At 41.4% G+C, this 23,589-nt stretch overlaps 1 protein-coding gene across 1 annotated transcript in view; it reads right to left on the bottom strand.

Annotated features, from left to right (window-relative positions):
- LOC119904398 (protein ITPRID2-like) overlaps nt 1–23,589 on the bottom strand; it is a 67,145-nt gene continuing 43,556 nt past the window's right edge. Inside the window, 15 exon segments of the mRNA XM_038721030.1 lie at nt 1–2,841; nt 3,382–3,638; nt 3,641–3,698; nt 3,811–3,876; nt 4,234–4,348; nt 4,460–4,584; nt 5,010–5,069; nt 6,218–8,020; nt 8,393–8,475; nt 9,810–9,864; nt 10,838–11,051; nt 12,359–12,701; nt 14,943–15,050; nt 21,707–21,767; nt 22,406–22,553. Coding sequence (XP_038576958.1) covers nt 2,734–2,841; nt 3,382–3,638; nt 3,641–3,698; nt 3,811–3,876; nt 4,234–4,348; nt 4,460–4,584; nt 5,010–5,069; nt 6,218–8,020; nt 8,393–8,475; nt 9,810–9,864; nt 10,838–11,051; nt 12,359–12,701; nt 14,943–15,050; nt 21,707–21,767; nt 22,406–22,553 — 3,604 coding nt within the window. The 3' untranslated portion in view covers nt 1–2,733.

Here is a 23,589-nt window from a genome sequence, read left to right as displayed (position 1 = left end):
TACTGAAAATAAATACATTTTAATTATTCTCATCTCTATAGAGTGATCCCTCACCCCTGCATCCCACCGACAAGACATCAATACAAAATACACATCATCATTAATAGACATCAACAGAAATTAACAGACACCAACAGTCAAACAGTGAAGTGTATTTAGAAGTGTGTGAAGGATTCTTGGTCAATAAAAAAAACAACTAATAAAAAGCATGTAGAGCCTCGGAGATCACAGTGTTGGTCCAGCAGAGCAGAGTTTGTGATCAGTGAACATGGTAAAAAGTCAACAAATGGTGAAGAAAATCCATCAAAGGTCCAGTTAATAATGATTAAGAGCATTCACGTGATTAAAAGTTCACATTTAGTTCACGTGATGGCACCTCAGCCAGCTGAACAAACACTGTGAGGTGTGGCTTGAAAGCTCAGAATCACTAATAAGTGAACCTTTGAGCTTAGATTCACCAAACAACCGAAGATCAAGAATGAAACATCTGAAAAACACATTATTAATACATTTTTCTCCCAAAAGTTCAGCTCTCTGTGGGTAATTTTAATTCTAATCTGAGTCTGTGTGGACATTTTCAGAATCATTGTTCCATGAAGATCAAAAAGAGGTATTGTCTTGACTGACTGATATCCCAGCCAATCACATTCAGCTACGGTGGACGCAGCGTGCTTGTTTCACCTTTTCACTAACTGACTGTATATTCGGAAACCTGTGAGCAACCACACAGACACTACACACATGCTAAAGAATACAGATATTCCAGATAATTAATAGTTAATCATTCAGTGATCAATCAGTGGATTCCGTGTGATCAGAAATTCTCTCAATAAAACCAGCTGCAGATTAATTTGTGTAGGATGTGCAGGTAGAAAGTTTTTGTTTTAGTGGTGCAAGAGGACTGGTCTCTTCTGAAATGTTTGCAGTGATTTACCGATAATTTGTTCACAATAATCTCAGTAATCAATATACATGTTCCTATTATTGCACATCAGACAAGCTAACAGGCTAATGCGGCCAACATGCTAACACAGCTACTGTTTGGGCTCCACTGCCCGCTCACTGAGACACGTTCTGCTCACTAAGCTCCTCCCACTGACCGGACCTCACATCATCGTCATCAATAGCATCATCATCATCATCATCATGACCATCATGATCATCATGATCATCATCATCACCGCCATCACCATGAGAACTTACCGAAACCTGCTACTTCTGCAGAATAACCTGCCTGACCTTCACAGTACCTCACGACATCACACACTGACCTCATCACCTGTTCTCTAACAACCAGCACACGCACAAAGCAAAGACTGTGGGTGTCAAAGGGAAGGACGTGTTTAGCCTAGCTTAGCACAAAGACTGAAATCAGGGGGAAACTGCTAGCCAGGCTCAATCAAAACAGAAAACAATCCACCTTCTAACACCTTCAAATCACTCACACACACAGTTGTACACATGTAAATGTAGAAATTTTGGTTTCAGCAGCAGTCAGTGTTGGAGCAATTTGTTGACCAACAACTGCTGGGTGCAGTGACCTGCTTGCAGTACATCTCACCCAGGGTTTCTGATATGATATCTTTGCTGTGGCAGTTCCAGCTCTGATTCTTTAAGTACTAAATTTACTTTTGGTGACCTCTGTTCATCAGCTAAAACAACTGCGGGAATTAACCTCTGGTGTGGCGAAGCTTTCAGCTTTAAAACCTCATTTTAAAATGTTTGTCAGTAACTGTGACCTAAATAAGTTTACATGGAGTCTGACTTTCATCCGTGATGCCATTGTCTGGTGGACTGACCAGCAGGGGGCAACGTCACATCAGTGAAAATACAGAAATTTAAGGGCGGTGAGAGAAACAGAAGCACAATGATTACAATGCTGATGATGATGATGATGATGATGATGATGGAATGTTGACAGATGGAGGATAATAATCCCTTAATTGTATCGCTTAAAGCCCTTTTTGAAAGTTGAAATGTGCATGGAAGGAGTAACTCAACGGGGTTAAAAGCTCAGTTTGACCCTCATTAGACTCTACTCTTATTGAAGATTAAGGAATGTAACCGTTTAATGAGAAGCACGAGAGCATCAATTAAAATATTATTAAGGCATTTACACTACATTTAAGGAGGCTGGCCCCATGTGTGTTGCAACGTAACATGTTAAAAGCTCAATTCAGGCAAAACAATATGTCCTGATCTGATCTCAGACAGGGATCAGGGGTAAAAGAACTCAATGGGAGCATCTATAGGACTGGGACTAGTAGTGATAGTACTGGTAGAGTACTGTTAGCAGTACCAGATGTAGTACTAGCAGTATTAGTGGCAGTGGTAGTAGTTTTAGGTCTGGCTTTGATCAAAACAGTCTAGAAAAAGGAAACAGGATGTGAGGAAAAGACAACACATCATCGTTGATGGTTCACAGGGTCGGGCTGGTCCAGAGTGGCGCTCCCGGGTTGCATCACAACTGGCACGCTAGAACCAACCGGACACGTAAACGTCCTCATTCCATCTGCCCCACTCTCCACCTCTCACTAACGAGCATGCTCGTTAACAGCCACAGGTGGAGTGGGCGGGGTATATCCCAGGTAGGTGATGTGCTCGTTTCATCATCAGTGTCGCAGACATACAGTGTTACACAGCTATACAGTGTTGCAGACGGACAGTGTTGCTGCTCAGGCTGTGGTTTCTAAGGCTGGAGGTGAAAGGGGTGGTGCTTTGCTGGTGCCATGACTACAGAGGGTGTTGCCTGGCGGGCACGGGCGATCGCCGTGGCGAAACTGTAGCCAGCAGCTCACTGTAGATTTCCCGTCGGACCTCCTGTGCCACGCTCTCTCGAATCTTGAAAACAACAGACATGAGAGTTATCAAATGAGAGCAATCCTCTCATCTAGCTATAAATAAGCGTACAGCTGCATTGTGCAAAATGCTCAAGTTTGTGTTTTAGATAAAGCAACGTCTTATCACTTTTTTCTGGTCTAAAGGCAGAAAACAATTTAACACCCGTGTGACAACGTGGGTTTGAGTTCTTTAAAAATAAACCAAGAAACAACCAACACCAACAGTAATAAGAAAGCATTTTGCTGCGTCATCCTAACACTGTGCTTGTGTACGACCAACAATGTAAAATGCAGTGTTAGTTTTATCAACAAAAAAAACAAGACACAGATCTAAACAACAGGAAACAAAAACTATGACGAAATTTATTATAATATTACAATTTTTCGCCACAAATGAAAAAAAGTAACAACAATGTGAAAGATGAACAAATGGAAGTTTTCTTATTAGATGTATTTGGGAATATTTCTCCTCTACATTTACATCATGACAGTGAAGTACCAATAAATGTACTTCAAAGTAAAACTGCTGACAGACCGTTACCTCTCTGATGAGCTGTTGCAGGTTGTCCACTACTTTTTCTCCTGCTGCTCCCTCCTCCTCTGGTCGTGCTCGTCCTCCTCCTCCTTGTTCTCCTCCTCCTCCTCCTCTTTCTTGCTCTTCCTCCACAGCTTGTGTGTTTGGTCGAGAAGGAGGGACAGGGGTAATGTTTATAGAAGCCCGATACACGCCTTGTCCATGCTCGTGATCTCCTTCTCGGACTGGACTGGAGGATCGGGAGGAGGGGACAGTGGAGGGGGGTGGCCGTCGTAGCTGAGCTCTGATTGAAGGTAGAGCTGCTCTCTGAGGAGGTCTGACATCTGGAGGAGGGACAGGAAAAAAACATACATTAAAACAAACTTTGGCATTATTAGCTTTCTATGACAGAGTGTGTGTGTGTGTGTGTGTGTGTGTGTGTGTGCGCGCTCTGACCGGCTCCATGGCTCTCAGTGCAGAGGTGGTGGACAGACTATCCACACTGCCGTCTCTATGGAAACCCTGAGGAAGACAGCAGGACTGACAATGTTTATCCATTTAGTCAGAAATCACAGAAAGTGCCACAAAGGGGTTTTAAAAACCTACTGCAGTAAATATTGCTGCCCAGCCATATGAATATATGTACTGTACATACCCTATGGTGTGTGTGTGTGTGTGCGTGTTGTATGTAAGCTGCAGCTAGAAATACTCACCTATGACCACATAAAGTTTGGGAGTTTTTCAGACAGAAACCCAACAATGTGCTGCTCTGTAAGCTCTGCAAGTTGCAAACGGCTTATCACAGCAGCTTAACTGCTGTGTGTATATACTCTGTGGTGTGTGTGCTGTGAGAATATAATCTATGGTGTGTGTATATACCCGGTACTGTGTGTGATGTGTCAGCTCCATCAGTCGGTCTTCCAGCTGTTGCTCCAGCTCCTGCAGTTCTTCTCTGACTGCTAACCTCAGAGACTGAAGCTGCTCCACCTCCAACCTGCACATCCACACACACAAACACCAGGTTGGTTATCTATCATAGTATCACATTTCACTGCAGTCCAGATTACTGGGAAACATGTATCTGTTTGCTGTTATTATGAGTCACCTGTCGGTAGGGCTCAGGTGTTTGTAGACCAGAGCCTGCTGTTGGATGATTGACATCTCCAGGTCCATCATCTGACTGCGGAACAAGTTCAAACTTCGCCTCTTCTGCTGAAACTCTGCCAAAGACTGAAAAAAGAGAAACCAAGTGAAACACACATGACGACCCGGTTGCTTCACAGATGGAAGCAGTCTCAACACATCACACTGCAAATTATCTTGTGTAAATTTCAGATAATGCAAAGCTAATACGTCAATTTAGTATACTCTGAATACACAAGGATAAGAAATAAGTAAAGACGGGGCACACAGTCTTCACATGTTATCACCTTAGTGACCCAGTCAGAGGACATTCCTGCCTTCAAAGGGAACTTTAGTTTAGTGTTTGTGTCATGGAAGTCATGTAAAAGCTCTATATGGTGAGATTTAAATAAACTTTAATTGCAGGATTTATTGCCACTAGATCTTCACCAATTCACTTCCCATGCAGGAAAAGCACAACAAGAAGGCAGGCATCAGATGGAAACTGAAGACATGATGAGGGATGACAGTACCTGGTGACTGGGCAGAGCTGCTCTGTGCTCAGTGAACCCGTCAGGAGTGTCGGCTCGGTTCTAGATGGAGAGGAGAGTGATGTCAGGACAGGAACTGGAACACAACAAGCTGACAATAGGATAAGTTAAAGCTAACCTAGTCAAAACCATTCACCGGACTACAGGAAGTGATAGTGAAGAGGGGTTTCAGGAGTGAGCAGGAAACAGCTAATCAATCGCACTACTTTGCGTTCACAGCGTTACAGGCTGTTAGTGCCAGTTTTACATCCATGAAACTAGAGGCCTGAAAATGTGACTAAAAACACCCAAACTAAAGAGACTAGATCTCAAGCAGGATGGAATAATGTGCAACCCATACAGAACGCTCTCGGAGAGCAGCAACAACATAAATCGGTCAATATAAGCAGGTCTAATGGGGCAACAAATTTAAGCAGTCAGATGGCCATACAGACTTTAAACAAACCTCAGGCTAGTCACATTTATTTGTAAGAGAAAACAAAAGCGAGCGGAAAGTTACAACCCAAACCGTCGGTGTTGTAAACATTCACCATTAGCTTAAAGGAAAAGTCATTTAGGACGTTTAAGGAAATACGCTTTCTTGCCAAGTTAGATGAGAAGACTGAAACCCCTCTGTTGGAGGTATGCTAAATTTGAGGCTACTGTCTGAAATGCTAACTTAGCTTAGCATAAAGACTAAAAACAGGGGAAAAAGCTTGCCTGGCTCTTTTAAAAGGTTACAAAATCCTTCTACCAGCACCTCAAAAGCTCATCAGTTACCATATCATATCTCCTTTGTTTAATCTATACAAAACTCTAAGTGTAAAAACAACAAATTTCACAGGGATATGTCCCAAACTGTTTGGTCCAGACCTGTTCCTGGCAACCAGTGTAAACTGCAGGAAGTTACAGGTCCCAGTGAAAGATTATTAACAATATAGCAGACATGTTCACTTTCAATTTTACCTCCAAATACAGTGGTTTCAAATTTGGCAAAACTGTTGGCTTGTCTACAACATGTCTGATTGTCTAACCCCTGATACTTGTTGTGCAATAGGACCTATTTTGTATGGCATGAGCTACAAAAATATGTGTAATACACCGTAGTTTTCATTCAAAGGGAGTAGGACTACAACCACAACAGACAAAAGCTAAAGTAACTAGAGCTTAACTAAAAAGAGGTTAAGAGACTGGGACTGAAGAGGACTAACCTGGCTCAGACTCTGGACTGTTCCTCTGATGTCATGCAGAACTCTCCTCAGCTGCATCTCAGTGCTGGATGGAGAACCGAGTCCTGGGTGGAGGTTGTGACCTGGGCTGTGGGTTGAGGCGAGGCCTTGGAGGAAGCCTGGAGCAGGAGGAGTGAGCCCTGGGCGGAGGCTGTGTTCTGGGGTCAATGGAGGATACTGGGCGACGGGGTGCGGGAACGCCAGGTGTGGGTTCATGTTGTACCCGTGATAGCCGAGGTATGGCGAGGCAAACTGTGAGCCGTGGGAAAGGGCATGGAAAGGTGACTGATGACTGTATGGATGATTGTAGCCCGGGTGCTGCATTAATGGAGTTCCCGGATGCATGTTGCCCAGACTGACGTGGTGAGGAGTCGTGGAGGTCGGGGGCTGATGCAAGTTAGAGAGGCTGCCGTGCTGGGGCATTGGGGGAGTTACAGGTTGGTGGAGATTGGTTAGACTAGAATGGTGGGAAAAGGATGGGCTATGGTGGTGAAGGAGGTTAGGAAGACTGGCGTAAGGCTGGAGAGGGATGGGGTACTGCAGAGGAGGGTTCACAGTGAAGGGATATGGGCTGGGGTTGAGGCTAGGACTAGGATTGGGGCTTGGGTTTAAATACTGAGCTGTGGGGTTAGGATTAGGATAAGGGAACATCGTCTGCCCTGGATTCCAACTTTGCTGGTTTTCGTTGGCAGTTATGTTCTGTTGGAACTGGCCAGGCTGCTGCTGATTGGAGGACAGATCAGGAACGCTCTGGGCTCTGGGAGGAGGGCTAGAGCTATGCAGGGAACAGGATGACGGCATCAGGTAGCGTGGGATGGGTTTAGGAGGGATGGGAGCTTCTGTGGGAAGCCTTGGTGGTTGCTTGCTAGAGTCAGACGAGGAGGCAGGGTTTATGATCAGAGTAGATAGACAATTGGTTTGTCTTTCCTCCTCCTCCTCCTTCTCCCCCTCCTCTTCCTTCTCCTCTCTGGCCTCCGGGGTGTATTTGAAGGAGTACCTGGGCTTGGTGCAGGATGCTTGGCCTCGGCCAAACTGGATCCTGACAGAGGACACGACCGTGGAGGGAGAGAGGAGCGAGGAGGGCAAAGAGGAGGACCTCTGCATGGGGGTAATGCCTCTTCCTCGTCCTCTTGCTGGGGTTAGGGGCGTATCGCCAGACTGGGGGTCTACCTGCTGCCCTGATCGGCTCAGCTGGTTCTGTTTGGCTCTGTTCAGAGCACTGAGAACTGGAGAGGACGGAGCTGGAGGAAAAAGGGAACCAGAATCATCCACGAGTGTATGCTCTTTTTGGGCCTTGTCCTCAGCACCCACTCCCTCTGTTGGTGGTTCTGTGTCTGCGGCGGTCTCGCTCTGGTTCTGAGTGTGTTGTTGTTCTTGTTCTGAAGCAGACTGGCTCTGGCTGTGTTCTAACTCCGGTTGTGGTTCCTGTTCTGTAGCAGACATACTCTGGGTAAACTCCGGTTCTGGTTCGGGATCAGTCCGGTCCTCATCCTCAACTCGCTCCTCGTCCTGGGTCTCATCCGGCTGCGTTTCCATTGGTCTGTTCCTGGGGAGCTGGTGGGCTGTGTACTGTGGAACCTGCTCTGAACTCTCATCATGCTCGTCTTCTTCCTTGGAACTACTCCTCCCATGAGCCTCAGCAGCACCACCAGGCCCCGCCTCTTCCTCTCTGCCATCTGTCAGATCAAACACTGGTTGGTCCATTGCAAGGGGCGTGGCCACATCTACCGAAGGGTGTGATGTCACAGTGGTCTCGCTGTCACAGCTGTCACTACTCTCCTGTATCTAATTACAACAAATTAATAATAATTGATAATTAATTACCAGTGGTGAAAGAAGTACTCAGAAGCTCATATTAAGAAAAAAGTACAAATACAGGTAAAAGTCCTAATACAGTAGAAAAATAAAGTAGCATAGATTAGATTAATATACCTGAAAACTACTGTTAATGAGTAATTGACTTCTTGTGTTTTCAAATTAAAATTCTATTATTATTTTCCTTCTGATGTGTATGATTTTATTTTAAACGTTCCAGACTGCTGGTTTCTTCTAGTTCATATGTGCTCTGAGTGAAATCGTTATGTATCCGTTTAAATAACTTAAAGGTCAAAGTTGAGATTCAGATAGCAAGACTTCGAACAAAACACACAAACAGACCTTGAGGTTGCTGTTGGAGTCAACGGAGGGCTCCTCAGCAAAACCACTGCTGTCTGACTGCTGGCTGACTGTCCTTAACAGGTCTGTGAGAGAGACACACCAGACAACGACACATTATGATTACTCCTGCAGCACCCGTCTGTCCAGCTGGTGGCAGAGTACAATCATTTATACTGAGCATAAAGCATACAGTCTGTCCTCACTGGGATCAGCGTGCACTGAGACACAGGAAACATGTTTATTGCATACAGAAACAGGCTGCATATATAAACTCTAAGTGACAGATCAGATTTATACTCTCAAATTATATATATAAACTTAAATACGACGACTTGACTTCCAGCAGTCACCTCTCCTCTCATCCACAGCCGCTGTATTTTTCACATGCACCTGGAGCAGGATTAATAAACCAGCTGCTGCGTTGGTTAGACTGCGCGCTTCCACTATGAAGCTAACATTAGCACTAATGGTAGAGATGACTTCCTGTTATTTCTCACAGTATAAAAGCCGTTTGTGCTTGAAGTGTGCCGGTGTTCTAACGATATATGCTGCCTTGTCGAAAATCGATAGCAGAGTCTATCGAGTCACTCTACCCTATCAAAAAATGTTACCTTATGTGTTCCCATTTCCAATCCCATTAATGTATAACTCTCCAAGTATTATGACGTCTTCTGTTTTAAGATTATAACTAATAATTTCAGGGGTAGCATATTCTGATAGACTATTATCCCTTATCAAATAATGCTCCCACTACAGAATAATTTAATTTTGCACCACTACTCACTCCATGTGTAGGCCTACTGTAATGAGATGGGGAACATGTTGAAATAATATATTATAGCATCTTTATTTAAGAGTTCAGGAGTAGCGTACTCTGATAGACTAATAATTATTATATTTGGATATTGTTGATGATTAGCCACTGTCTCGACGTAATGCCCAACAGCAAGGTTGCACAGATTTATGGCCGTGGAAACAGACCACGCTTGTGGGTGGTGCATGCGCAGAACCGCTAAGTAGCACATCTCGATAGGTAGCATAAATCGACAGAACATCGGTATTCACCGGTATCGTCACTTTTATATGTTACTCTTTGCGCCACCGGGACTCTCCTCTGCCCTCTTCAGATCAGGTTGTCTGGGCACTACGTGACGCTCACCTGTACTTTGCATAAACAAATGAGAAACTAACCACCATGTAGAGCATTTTTCTTGCACAATAATTTAATGACTGAAAACAACCCACAATAATGAAACTGCTGTTTTGTCCAACTGGAATTAATATTAGGCTACTAATGGAAAGCTATAGTAGCCTGTATTATTATCTGAAATTATAATGAATACACAAACATTAGTTAGTTGGTGAGTAAATGTAAATATAGTTATATTTATATATATCAGAGTTAAGGTGAACTCACCACCAGTGGCTCTGGAAGTTCTGTTTGGCAGAACCTCATCTTCGTTACTCTGAATCTGAAGGGCAAACAACAGACTGAATTTTAAAAAAAAAAGAAACAAAGAGCTGCTGAGGGTTAGCACCTTCACTCAAAAAAAGAACCTTAGACCTTTCACTAACAGGTCAGTCTATAAACATTAATGATTTATGCAGATTCACTGGGTCAACATCCTTGTTCACCTACAACAGCAGACCTTTATCAGGGCAATCCACACTGGTTTTGAGGAATTTGTCATGCTTCTAGTCTGAGTCTCTGGTATAACTAGCGAAGCATAAGCTTCACAGTAAGCTGTTCAAATCACACCAATGTCCTGCTGTTTATATGTTGTGAACTGTACACATAATGATCATCATAATTTTCATTGTGAGCTTCCTGGTTTGAATACAGGTGTATTTCCCTAGCACGCTATGGTGGGCGGGGAAATTAAATTAATCTTTCTTCCTGCATACTCCACATGTAGTCTACTGTAAAACTATTTCTGTTAAGTAAATATTTGGACAGTTGGCCTGGTGAGGACAGTTAGTACACCTGCTGTCATCTCAGCTCCTCTGACAGACCGGTAGGTTTCGAGGACTGGGACACCAAAATGAAAGTGTGAGATTAGTATGGATTGAATGGATAAACTCTTCAGTTGCTTTTGCTGATGTCTCACTTATGGTGTAAATTCCTATGAAGTACATTCTGATACACCTTTTGGCTTTATTTGCATGAATTTCACTGTTAGAGTTTAGCCGGCCAAGTACATGAACAGCACACATAAGGGTAATGTAGTTAACATGAGGTGGTGAGATGCCTTGATCAACACAGGAGAACACAACAAACTCTCCAATGTGGAAGGTGATTTAAATGATCAGTTACAACGTTGTGACCCAGGAGAACATTACACCTCCTCTGTGTGGGTGGAGGTTGGAAAACCCTGTGTTGGAAGAGTCATGATATTATGAAATACAAGTATGAAGAACCCAAGAGAACCCAGGAAAACACTGTACCTCCTCCATGTCGAAAGAGTCTGTGTTTTCTGTGCGAAGTTGGACCAGCTGGGGTGGGGCCCGGGTGGAAGGACCTTTCTCTGGGGTTGAGGTCAGGTTCTTCTCCTCCACCAATGTTTCCTCCTTTGTTCTCTGATTGGGTGACTGCAAGTCAGCTGACTCTGGTTGATTCTCTCCGTTGGCTGCTGGTCCTCTGCTGCTGTCCTCTCCAGGGCTGATGGGAGGTGAGATGTTAAAGCACATTTAGATCAAAATTCACTTCCCATTCATTTCTATGAGGAGGGGGGTGAGACAAAACTTCACTTCTGTTCACGAAGTGACGCGCCTGCAGAGTTGTGCAGAGTTTAGTCTAATTGAACACTGACACAAGAAACTGAGTATTTCCATTGTATGCTACTTCATATTTCTAATCCAGTACATTTACTTTACTACCTTTGTTGATAGCAAGCTAGTTACTAATTACTTTACTAAGATTTCATCAAAAATCATAGGATAAGACCATAAAATTCAGTATGTTAAAAATTAAACCAGTGGTTTCTAACCTTTTTACAACCTTGTCCAGTTTGCCCCCCTTGTCAGTTTCAGATGTATATGATGTGTTTGCAGTTCCACCAAAAACTTCTAAGATGGTTTCATTTAAATATATTTTAGGCCCAAAGCGGTCAAATGAGCCAGTATTTCACGAAAAAAGTAAAAAAACAAAAAACAATTTTGTGTATTACAATTAGCTTTTTTTTCTTCTTTCTTTCTTCCCATTTATCATCTTGCGACCCCTCGGATTTATCTTGTGACGCTTTCGACAAAATCACGGATATAGATTTAGAAAGAGACGCCCCTAAAGAATCCTGAATTGATTTCTATGGAAAAAGCCCATAACGCCAAAGATGCTGGTTGTATTCACATATCCCACCTGTCTTGCAAGAAAGCAAATCATCTGCTTTTAAACAGCTAAGCCGGGAAACATATTAAGCCAATCGTTTGGTTCCACTGTTGAGGTTTGCAGCGGTTGTGTGACCAGATTAGATGCACTAATTTTCTGCCAAAATACTGTGTGAAAAGGCACCAGATTTGACATGCAGTACTGCAATATCTGTTCAACCTTCTATAAATATGCAAACTGTATCCATAACATCAGTTAGCAAAGCATTTCTTCAGGCGCTCTGGTGGGATGAGCTCATGGCGTCATCTCACTGGCACTCTGGATAGAGACGTAAATTAAGTTAGTGTTGCGGAACCTTGCGCATGCGTAGTAGAGGGGGAAAACACTTATTGTTGCTTAAAATCAAAAAGAAATTTCAGCGCATTTTTTTTTTTTTTTAAGATTTTTTCAGGTGATTATATACATGCAGTTTTTACTTCCGGGTGACCAAGTGCAGTCCTAGCTCTCTTCCCATTCATTAAGGGGTCTGATCTTGTTAGTCCGAAATAACTGCCTGGAGGCATTACCAAGATGGCTGCCAAGGCGTGGGATTTGCCTATATAAGGACTTAAACTAATCAGCTAACTTTTTCTATGTTGTACCTGTAGTCTGTCTCTCCATCCCCGTTGGTTTCCTCTGTAACCGTCGCCAGTGAACAACTGTCTTTCTTGCGGATGGGTTTCTGGTGGTCGGAGTCAGTACTGCAGCCGTCTTTTTCTGGAGTGGTGTGTGCTTGACCGTTGGTGTTTGTGTGTACAGAGGGGGCGTGTCCGTTCAGGTGTGTCTGTTGCTCAGGTGTTTGTGCTTCAGGCGACTCTGTGGTGGACCCATGCAGGTTGCGTTTGCTGAGTGTTTTCTTTAGGAGTTTGACCGCATTACGAGCCGAGTTGCTCCTCTTCACAGTAGGAGACTGGTCACCTCCCCCTCCTTCTCCTCCTTCTCCCCCTGAGAGAGATACGAGACGAACAGATCAGAATAAAAAACACTATGATTTAAATGTAGATTTATTTGTCAACTAACGTTTTTAAGACAGCATCTTGGCGCTATATAAATAAAATTGAATTTAAAACAAGATGGACTTTATGAAACACAAACTGTCACTAGATTGTCACTGGCTGACTGACAAATTGACAAAAAAATCCAGGACTAGATTTCAGACATCACCTGTTCAAGGACAAAGGTGGAAGTGCTTTACCCTGTTTGGAAGACTATTACAGAGCAGCATAGCTACACCATCCGGTTTGTTTGTGTGACATTGTCAAATAAGCATACCACTACAAAAGAAATACTTACACAAAGTGACTAACTGGACTACAGTGCCTCTAAACATCTGGCATAAAGAACTGAACCTGACCCAGAATTTAAAACCAATGCACGGATATTACATCAGGAGGCATATAACACAGAATTTATAACAGCTGAATTAGATTTAGATTAGATTTAATATGGACAAATATCGGCATTACTTCTTATTGTAAAATATCTTCCAACAAAGGTTTAGATTAACAGCTCACTGAGACTAATAATTTAGAGAAAAATTATTTCTTCAGATATCTATATTAAAAGTACTGGACATAAAGGAATGGGTCTGAAAAAGATATTCATCGAGGCAAAATAAAAGTAATATTAGCAGAAATTTGATTTTCAGAATGTATTGTTTACAAATGGAAAGAGGTCTTTCAACAATGTATGTTAAATCAAAGTGGGAAAAAGAAGCAAACACAAAATTAACTGAAGATGACTGGTTAAACATAAAAGACACAGATTACCACCTGAAGCTCAGATCTGTGGAGGGAATTTACCCGGAAAAACATTTTAAGGTTCTTTAAAACTCCTAAAATAAAAAGTTAAAACCTGAACATGTTCAAAGCTGTAAAATGTGTAGGAACATGTTGGTAATTTTCATATTGTTTGGGCGTGTCCTAATATCTCTTCTTACTGGGTAGATGTGCTAACAGAGATCACATTAATCATTAACTCTGGGCTTGATTTTCATTTTCGTGTTAAGTATTTGGGAAACTTGCCCAGTGGGCTGAAAAGCAGGATACATATCTATTACAAATACTAGGAAGTAGTAAAAAAGCAATAACCAGGAAACAGCTGAATAAGGAGCTAAAAAATTTGAAAAATACTGGAAAAACTGTACATCTTACTTGAATATTAATTGATTTTGTTACTTCATATTTGCTTGGAGAGCTTTGTTCTATTTCTTTCTGTACAAAGGCCAACACACTGGACTCTTGAATGATTAAAGGACCACACCTCCCTTAAAAATACCTTGGCTTTGGCTGAGCTAAAGCCACAGATCATAAGAACCTGTGACTTCGAAGGAAAATCATGAGCTTCAGCATCAACTCTGCCTCTTCTTTTTTTAATTTTTCTTTCTTGTCACCTATGATTTGTTTTTGTAAAAATAATAAAAAATAAAAAGTTTAAAATAAGACATTTCTACATGTTTGCGTTCAAAAACAAATAGGAGACTCTTCAGTCAGTTAAATAAGATTGGATCTGGAAGCAGCTGGCTTACGTTTGACTAAAGGCACACTCAGACTGGGCCCGGTTACCTTGTACCATGCCCGAGCACAATTGTCCCCCCTCGCCACTTCCCCGCTGGCCTGCGCTCACAGTACGCTAACGATCCGAGCACGTTTATGTCATCACTCTTTTATGGGGGAAAAAGCGCTCTCTTGGGCACTGTTCAGTGTACCGTGCCCAGGTGATCACACTGGTCAAACGAACTGCACTTTGGTGGTTAAACGTGCTCAGGCACGCTCAAACTTGGATTTAACAAAAATATGCAGCTAAAACGTATATCATCATCTCATAAGGTGATAGTAAAGTGCAACGTCCCGATTTTAAACTGACTACAATTAAGAAGGATGCCGAATAAATATGACAAATATTCATATGGACATTGATTTTCAAGACTAAATGACAATGATCATCAATCAACTACTCAACTCTTGGAAAGTCATCACATGATTAAAGCAAAGTCCCATTCTTTGCCTGTTATACTTGTTTTATTTAGTTTGTTGATTTATTTGGCTACCTATCCTTAAGTTTTATTTTCCTATATAACAGTCAAAAATCAGTGTAAATCAGTCTGCTTGTGGTGCTCTGCATCTCTTAAAATCTAGACTATAGGAAACTGTCCTTCGGTGGACTTCGTGTGCTTGCCATGGTTACCTTGTTCCCTGGTGCTGATACGTTGGACAGGCTGGCCAGAAACCTGACTGTAGAGCTCAAAGAACTCATTTGCTACTGTAGTCAAGACCTCGATCTGACGGAAACGACCTGAGAGTGACAGAAACAAAACAAAAAAAACAGTTAAAAAGTGCTTTACGGAGCCAATCTCAAAGGAGGCTGTTCTCTCTGTTCTGTTCTCACCTGCAATAATGATAAGATTTTTTCGCCACTAAGGGGGTCAGCTGAAACAACACTGACATATCGTAACCTTTTAAGTTGATATGTCAAACTTGTTAGCAGTAACAAGTACCTTATTCACACATCCAGCAGTTACAGAGCGAAATTATCATCCGTTTGGAGTAATTTCTGCCCTCCCTCTATTCCCATTCCTGAGGAAAATATCTTCCTTTTAAGCTGTTTAATGCTCCGCTATATTCACCTACTAGTAGCAAACTTTGTCTGTCTGCTGTTTGGTGCTGATTAGGTGTCTAGAAATGACACTATGATAGCAGTTAGAGCCAACCAAAACACTGAAATAGCTTCCCTGTAAGTTTATCACTACGCACAACCCCTTTCTCATTATTTTCACATCATCATTTGATGCATGTAAAAATATTGATTATAGCTGCTCAAGAAGCCACCACAGCAAAAGCTCTGGAGCTGGAACACAGGGTACACTTTTCAAAAAGATCAAAGACATATGGTCATTTAAAAGTTATTTTTGTAAGTCTCCTCTATCTCATCCACACTTTCTCATGGATGTAGCCATGGCTGAATTATCAACTGGGTAACGTCCCAGGGGCCCCAGTACCGAGGGGGTTTGAAAGCTCTTGGTTCCTTGCATGTCAGTTGCTTTTGGTAACTGATTTATTGCAAATTTGTTAGGGAATTAGGGACTTTTGACTGTTTATTATACAAGTGAACAAGGGAGTGACTTCAGATGTAGCCAGAAAAAGTTAGATCACCACTGAATTACTGGAAACAGATGAAACACCAGATGTCCCATTGGCTGATAAAGAGTTTGGGATTCAATAACTATCTGCAGCAAAAGACAGATTAGCAAAAAGATTCGTGTTGGGACTGGACACAGACGTCAGAGCCACTCCTCCCTCCTTCTTTCTTCTTCTTTTGTGGTTGTGTAAGTCGAGCTGTCAGTCTTGTCTGTAACAGGATGATGACTTGCACACATTCCTTCCTTCCTCACTTGTCTCTCCACCCCTCCTCTCCTCTATCTCTCCGTCCCTCACTGTCTAAATACTTGTCAGTCTGTTATGAAACACAGACCTGTCTTTCGTCTGTCCCTCTGTAAACGCCCTATAAATCGCTCTGATGTCATCACCTGAAATACAGCACAGGACTGCTCCCTCTAATTCTCTCAACTCTGACCCAATTATGACATCTAACTCCTAAACCAGACCACACTAAACCAACAAGACTTGGTGTGGTCTGCCCACAAATTTAACTGGGGACATTCAGTTGCATTTTGTTGTCATGCAAAAACTGGAGTGATTCTCATTATTTAATCTTAAATTAAGGACTGAAATTTCTTCTCTGGAGAGAAACGTAGTGAGTTCACACTTGCAGTAGTACTATAGTGAACTTTTGTAAACACTAATGCCATCAACAATGAAAAGTCCAAGGTGAATTAAAAGCGTCACATTTTTCATTTTAAACGGACAGACAGGCAACATGGGGAAAGAGGATGAATCACATGCAACAAAAGATCCCTGCCTGAAGTAAACCTTGGATATTGCGAACACATAGTATGCATCCGCCAGACTATCAGGAATCAGCGCATCTTTAAAGTAAAGTACAGTTGTAATGAAAACTAGAGCTAGAAAGATATTTAAAAATGTATTTTGACAGCACATCTACATACAACTAAGCTGAAACCATCTCTAAAACAAGCTCACTAAAATCTAAAAAGGTTTTCAAACTATAGAGAGAAGGAGATGATGCAAAGATACAGTGTGAGGTAAGGTGCATGACGGTGTTGTGAAAACAATAGGAACATAGTTATTATATATCAACACAGTAACTGTGACACACAGGTCATGGAGGTTATTAAGGTACTTTAAATGCTTTAAACCTGCCACAATTTACGCCAGCAATCCTCCTTCTCAGTCATAAATATGAACACAGACATGATACATATATTTTTAGATTCAGTATGACTTAAACTTTGACATATCACACGTCATCTCTGGGCTACTTTGCAAAATCCAGAAATCATAGGAAAAAAGGACATTCCTTGTAACTGCAGACCTGGCCTGGATATCATCACAGTTTTAAAAAAAAGGTACAATGTGTAATTCCTGGCCACATGCTCCAAACAAATAGGAGGCATCTTTTCACCTCCTCTTCCTCCTTTTCAGCCAGGCCACTATCTAAGTGATTCTGCTTACAGATTTCACACCCAGTCTGCCCAGTCAGAGACAGGGAAGTTCAAGTGAAGGCAGGAGAAAAAGTAGAAGTAGTAGAAAAAGTAGAGGTAGTGGAGGAATGAGAGGTCGAGGAATGAAGAAGGGAGTGAGAGCAGCATTGATTGACAAGCCCGCGTGGCAGCGAAAACTGGATGCTACAGTAACTCACTATCGCATACTGAGGCACAAGTAGTATTACAACACAGGAAGGGCCAGAGCTAGACATGACTACAGAACATGAACCTCTTATTACAGCAGCTGTGTGTGATGATAGTAATATTGTGTGTGAGTCTGTTTCCTGCTGACTGCTGACTCCGCACTAATGCTTATTCTGAGGATCCTAAAACAGGAAGTGAGGAATAAGCGAAAAAAACGACACGAACTCCCTCTCTTTTCTCTCTTCATCCCAAGAGATTCTTTCTGATGGTGAGAACAGAGCTTACATAACAAACAACAACAACACCACACACACACACACACACACACACACACACACACACACACACGTCTGGGATCCAGGGAACCGATGGAACAGTATGAGAATGTTCTGGAAAAGATAAAGGCTTCCAGGAACCACAGACAGACCAGCGACTGTTAAATAAGCAAAAAAACAGATCCAGTTCAGCTACTGCAGCTTTTTGTTAAGTTATTTAACAGTTAGTTTAAAGCAAAACATTTACTACATCGGACTCCACGACTGTGTTAAGTGTTAAGTCTTATGCTGCATCAACATACTCCTCCAATGGTCCCATTTCCCAGGTTGGAAAATCGTTCTTCTAGCTTCGGTTTGTTTATGAGCTTTAAGTTGGAATGTGGAAACAATATGGACGTTTTTATATCGAGTCTGGGTGATGGGTTGTCGTGTATGATGATTTTGCCCCAGATTTGTTGCTGCACCAGTTGGTTAAATTCCCGAAAACCACTAAAATACTGCTAATAGAGATACATTAACGGTTTTAACCGGTTACCATATTACCAATTACATGTGCACAAAAAAAATGTATATGCAATACATGAATAACTGAAAAGCATTTACTTCTGCCATGTTTCTGCGCAATGTGACATCACCTCAGCAAGTCAAGTACCAAAATTTCTGCAGACTTTCCGAGTTATTCAGACCTGAGTTTTGAATAACCTTATTCAGACCTGAGGTTGCCTTCAAGGGAAGTTTCCCCAGTTGGAAACTATTTTTTTTTTCAATTATTCCGACACCACATGAATGCAGTATAGTAATCCGTATACTTCAAAATTAAGTACTCGTCAGTTTTTTGACCAGCGTTAAAAAAAAAAAAAAAAACTCACCCCAAACCTTTTCAATGTTGGAAATGAAAGGGTGGAGGGGCTGCATCCAACAATTTCTGCAAGTTTCTGAAACTGATAATCTGACATTCACACCCACTTTACGCAGCGACTGGCCAGGTGTGTGGAACAACTTTAAACACTTTTGCCCTCACGTGTGGTCAGATGTAGTACAGCCACATTCTCCCATGCAATATTGCTGTACAACACATCTCTTTTTGTCCTGTATCTACCTCTTGGCATTCACAATCACACGGAGAAACAAAGGTCTTGTTCTGCCTGGTGCATGTTGGTCAGGGCAGTACTAAACTGGACCATGTTAGCTACAATGCTATCGTTGCTAGCAGTCTTTTTTGTTGGGGATGAGAAGAGGCCAACTTGTTAATGTACAGTGGTGGAAATCCAGAAAAACAAGTAATTCGTTTGTCGTCCATCTTTCAGTGAAAGCAGTGTTCAACAATGACTAGCTGTGGCCACAAAGGTCAATGCAGCTCAGGTCAAATTTCAACAAATTTGAACTTTTGACAAAGCCCCACTCTGCTCTGCTCATCGTGGTCATCTGCACAGAGCCGTCACAACACACCACATACACAACAGTGGCGGGGTGTCGTGAAAAGCTGTTTTTCTGAAATAATATGAATCTGTGACAACAACACCATCCTGTGATTGCTCTGCCTTGCTTTCACACCACGAAACTGAACCACACAGGCAAATACATTTTTATGTGCACTGGGTAGGCCCTCTTTTCTTCTCCTGACTCAGCTCATTGAGCTTCAGTATGCGTGCCACCAAACAGCTTGTGACTCTTTGAGTTGTAGATAACGAGAAAATTAGGCCATGATCCTGAGATAAGCAGATGGAAACAATATGTATGAGCTACCACGCCGACGCTTAGTGTCCACAATGTACTGCGTCAGGTTTGTTTTAGAAATCAAACATCCAGGTTAATACCTCTGGTGACATTTGACCACCAGATTGAAAAGGAAGCTCAATCCCGAACAAATGGAAATACTGATTAGTTTGTTTACAAGTGACAGTCACTCATAGTGACATCATACAATAAATTAATAAGACTTTAATGTGGCTGTTCAACAGAACAAGTCTGCACGCAGGCTACTGACCTTTCAGCAAAGTGCTCCTACTCCATTGTTTTGTCTTTTAAGTTTCTCTCTACAACAGAAAAAGGAATGTGTTGCATTGTGTAGATTGAAATCTGCTACTTGTGATCAACCTGCCCCTTCATTCTATGAAATGTCTGACCTGTTTTACAATATACGCACAGTGTGCCATTGCTGTAGGAGAATATGAGATGTTCATCTGTGGCAGTCCGACAAACATCAACCAATATATATCAGCTGGTCATTGGCTACAGTTATTAGTGACTGGTCGGTATGTGTTGATATTTTTGTTTTATCCATAGTGCATAACAATATGATATAACAGCTGTCATTGTGTTTAAAAATATTATTTCTTCATTCTTCGTCACAGTGGAGACTTATTTGGTTAGTTACACCATTTAGATGACATGAGATTATTATTGTGTAACAAGATGATGGCTCCAAATTATACTATTCGTAAAGTATATATTATATATTACATAGTTTGGTGAACAATTGGTGAATTAATGTGTGTTTATAAATCAGATTCTTGACCAACAATGTAAAAATTATCTGGTTTGTAAGGGTGGGGGAAAAGAATCGATACATAGTATCGTGATATTTCCCGTGGCAATATTTTATATATAAATTCTTTTTTTCTTGTGAAGTCAGCAAAGGTAACAGTCAGCAGGATCGATAGAAAGTTGGTCAAAACAGTGATATGAACAGACATAAAACTGATGTTGACAAAGTTTTCCTTTGGGGACATAATCTGCAGTTGAAAGAAGTTAATAAGTTGCAGTATATGTTATCACAAAAGATTTTTTTTAATCGCAATAACATGGTATCGTGACTTCAGTGTCATGATAATATCGTATCATGAGCCTCTGGTGATTCCCACCCTTGCTCATTTGTAAAGAACATCATTTTAATAATTTAAATAAGCTGCATCATCGTACTGAGCTCTTATAATTTTTCACCATAAAAACAGTGAATGTACACTTGGTAGTAAGCTGTGTGAAATGATCAGGACTGCCACTTTTTACATGCATTTACTACAGCCAGGAAGAGCACCAATTACTTAAGAGACAAAACCATAAATGGAACAAACTACTAAATGGGCCGCCCACACAAAGTCAGTAAGACTAAATGTAAATCTGCTGCACCGAACAACATTAAACACAGACCAGACCAAAGAGCAGAGATACAAATTCCAGTCCATACTGAAGTGCAATGTTTAGACCGCTCCGCTAAACAAAACTCATTAACTGTCTCGTTTACCTCAAACAAACTGGGTCCGGTTTCAAACTGGTCAGTTGTTGAAGTGTAAAATTGAACTTTCAGCTATGGAGTGATTCATCTTCTCACACACAGAGGATCTTTGGTTAAGCATTTTTTACAGCAACAAGACCGTTAAAATGTCAAGCAGAAGAGAATCAGCCGTGTCTATGTGTGTACGTGTTTTTTGAGAGCCAGTATCTTCACACAAACACGAGTTTGAAAACAAAAAGGGGCCAGGATGTTAGCGGAGCAGGTCTGTATGTATGTGTGTATGTGTGTGTGTGTGTGTGTCTGGGACAAACAGTTCTTTGTCCTTGCTGGCAGTGTTGTCCAGGCAGTTGGCAGAACAGCTAAAAGAGCTGAAGGACCCCACAAAACACCATAATAATACTTGGAACAGGACACACACACACACACACACACACACACACACACAGAGTCTTTGAGCTTCACCTCCTCTGTCTACAGTTTCAGGATGTGAACCTCTGAGCTTCTCATCACTTGCATGGCTAACCCTCCATCTGCAGTACTGAGGTGTTCGGGTGTTGTTACCCTTCTGAGACTGACTACAGTAGAACACGCAGTTGAGGTTATAGAGAGTAGAGTACAGTCAAAAGCAATAGAAGAAATGAAGGAGTGCTGTAGACAGTATAGAGGTACATACTAGTCAGAGCGTAATTGGGGTTTTCCAGTTCCATGCGTTGCAGCTGAGCTCCCAGGTAGACCTGCAGATGAACCACAGGAAGAGTTGTCATTATAAAACAGTATTAGTGATTAATGGTACATGGAAAAACATGAAAAATAAATCACAGCTATGCAAAACTGAAGGCACACATTTTTGAAGGGAGTTTCTTTGCAGCAGATCATCACTTTGGTCCAGAATGAAATATCTTAAGAACGGATCGCCATAAACTTTCATGCAGACATTCTTGTTTCAGAGAAGATGAATCCTAATGACTTTAATGATGCACTGACTTTTCCTGTAGTGTCATGTGCAGGTCAAAGTTTCCACTTATCCAGTTAATATCTAAACATCTACTTGATGGACTGGCATAAAATTGTGACCAAATACTTGCAAAACTAATTCAACCTCAGCTGTCCCTTGTGTACTTAGCAAATGTTAACATGCTAATATCCCAAGACTGTGATCACAGTAAACATTTTACCTGATCAACATCAGCATGTTAACATTGTCATTTCCCTTCTAGCATTAGCTAGGTGTGTTCTGGGTGAGTCAGAGTCACAAGGAGTATACTGGTGTTTGTGCTGCGGTCACCAGTAGTTCAATCAGCGTTAAAAACATTCCACATTTGTTTTCATTTAGAGTTTGTTTCCAGTGTTATCACACTACTGTTGTCAGTACCTTGATGTCAATGCCTCGCGCTAAGGAGGAGTTGTTGAAGAACCTGGAGGGAACCTTTGAGGCTAGATCGGGTTCTTCGCGACCAAAACCAAGATTTAAGAGGATTTCCTCAGGGTCCTCCTCATACAGGTCCAGCAGCTCTGACACACTGTGGATACACAAACAGGCAGACAGCCACTCAGTCAGTAAACCGATCAGTCAGTTAGATGGTGAGTTAGTCTGCTGGTTAGTTTAGTCAGTCTAGCTGCAGGGTAAGGATGATCCTGACACCACTGACACACTACCAAAATACAGACAGCCAGTTAGTACTTCTCACACACTGCTTGTTTTTAGTCTGTTAGTGAGGTAGTTGGTTAATTGTTTAGTTAGTGATGTAGTTACTGAAGGTGGTGGCTCAGCCTCACCTCAGCCTGGAGATGGAGAACAATGCTTTGTCTCTCTCCTGCTCCTTCACAGCCCTACCCAGAGGAGGTATAAACCAGAACAAACCTGACCAGCAGCAGGGGATCATCCCCTGTGATTGTGATTATTTTGGCTTAAGAGGACCCAAAAAATCTGCAATCGAGTATATTTTGTGTTACATAGTGATATTATTAATAATTACTATTAATTACTAATGTGTGTATATATATATATATATATATATATATATATATATATATATATATATATATACATATATATATATATATATATATATATATATATATACATATATATATATATATATATATATATATATATATATATATATATATATATATATATACATATATATATATATATATATATATATATATATATATATTATATATACATATATATATATATATATATATATATATATACACACACACACACACACACTGTTTAAAGAATTGTGGTATGTAATATGTTCCAGTGAAAGTGAGAATTTGGATTTCTTGGATCTTAAGAATGTCCTGTTTATGGGCTTTCTGTGGGCTCATAGCCTGCAGTTAGCTAGCTAAGTAAGGCTTCTGTAACTTGGTTTTCTTCTGAATGGAGTCCATAATCTAACTTTAGTGCTTCTTGCACTGCTGCCAAAATGCTGCCAAAAAAATCTTAATTTTAGGCATTAGCTGGTCATAGGGACACACAGCCTGGGGGTAAAGTGGTGCCTGAGAAGACAAGCTGCACTGGATTGTTTTTATGCGCAACATTGT

Source organism: Micropterus salmoides, unplaced genomic scaffold (assembly GCF_014851395.1).
Source record: "Micropterus salmoides isolate LMB-PRFRI ecotype aquatic unplaced genomic scaffold, ASM1485139v1 Ms_hic_scaffold_15, whole genome shotgun sequence".
Taxonomy (NCBI): Eukaryota; Metazoa; Chordata; class Actinopteri; order Centrarchiformes; family Centrarchidae; genus Micropterus; species Micropterus salmoides.
The sequence above is the reverse complement of the archived record's forward strand: the minus strand, read 5'-3'. Positions and strand labels throughout refer to the sequence as shown.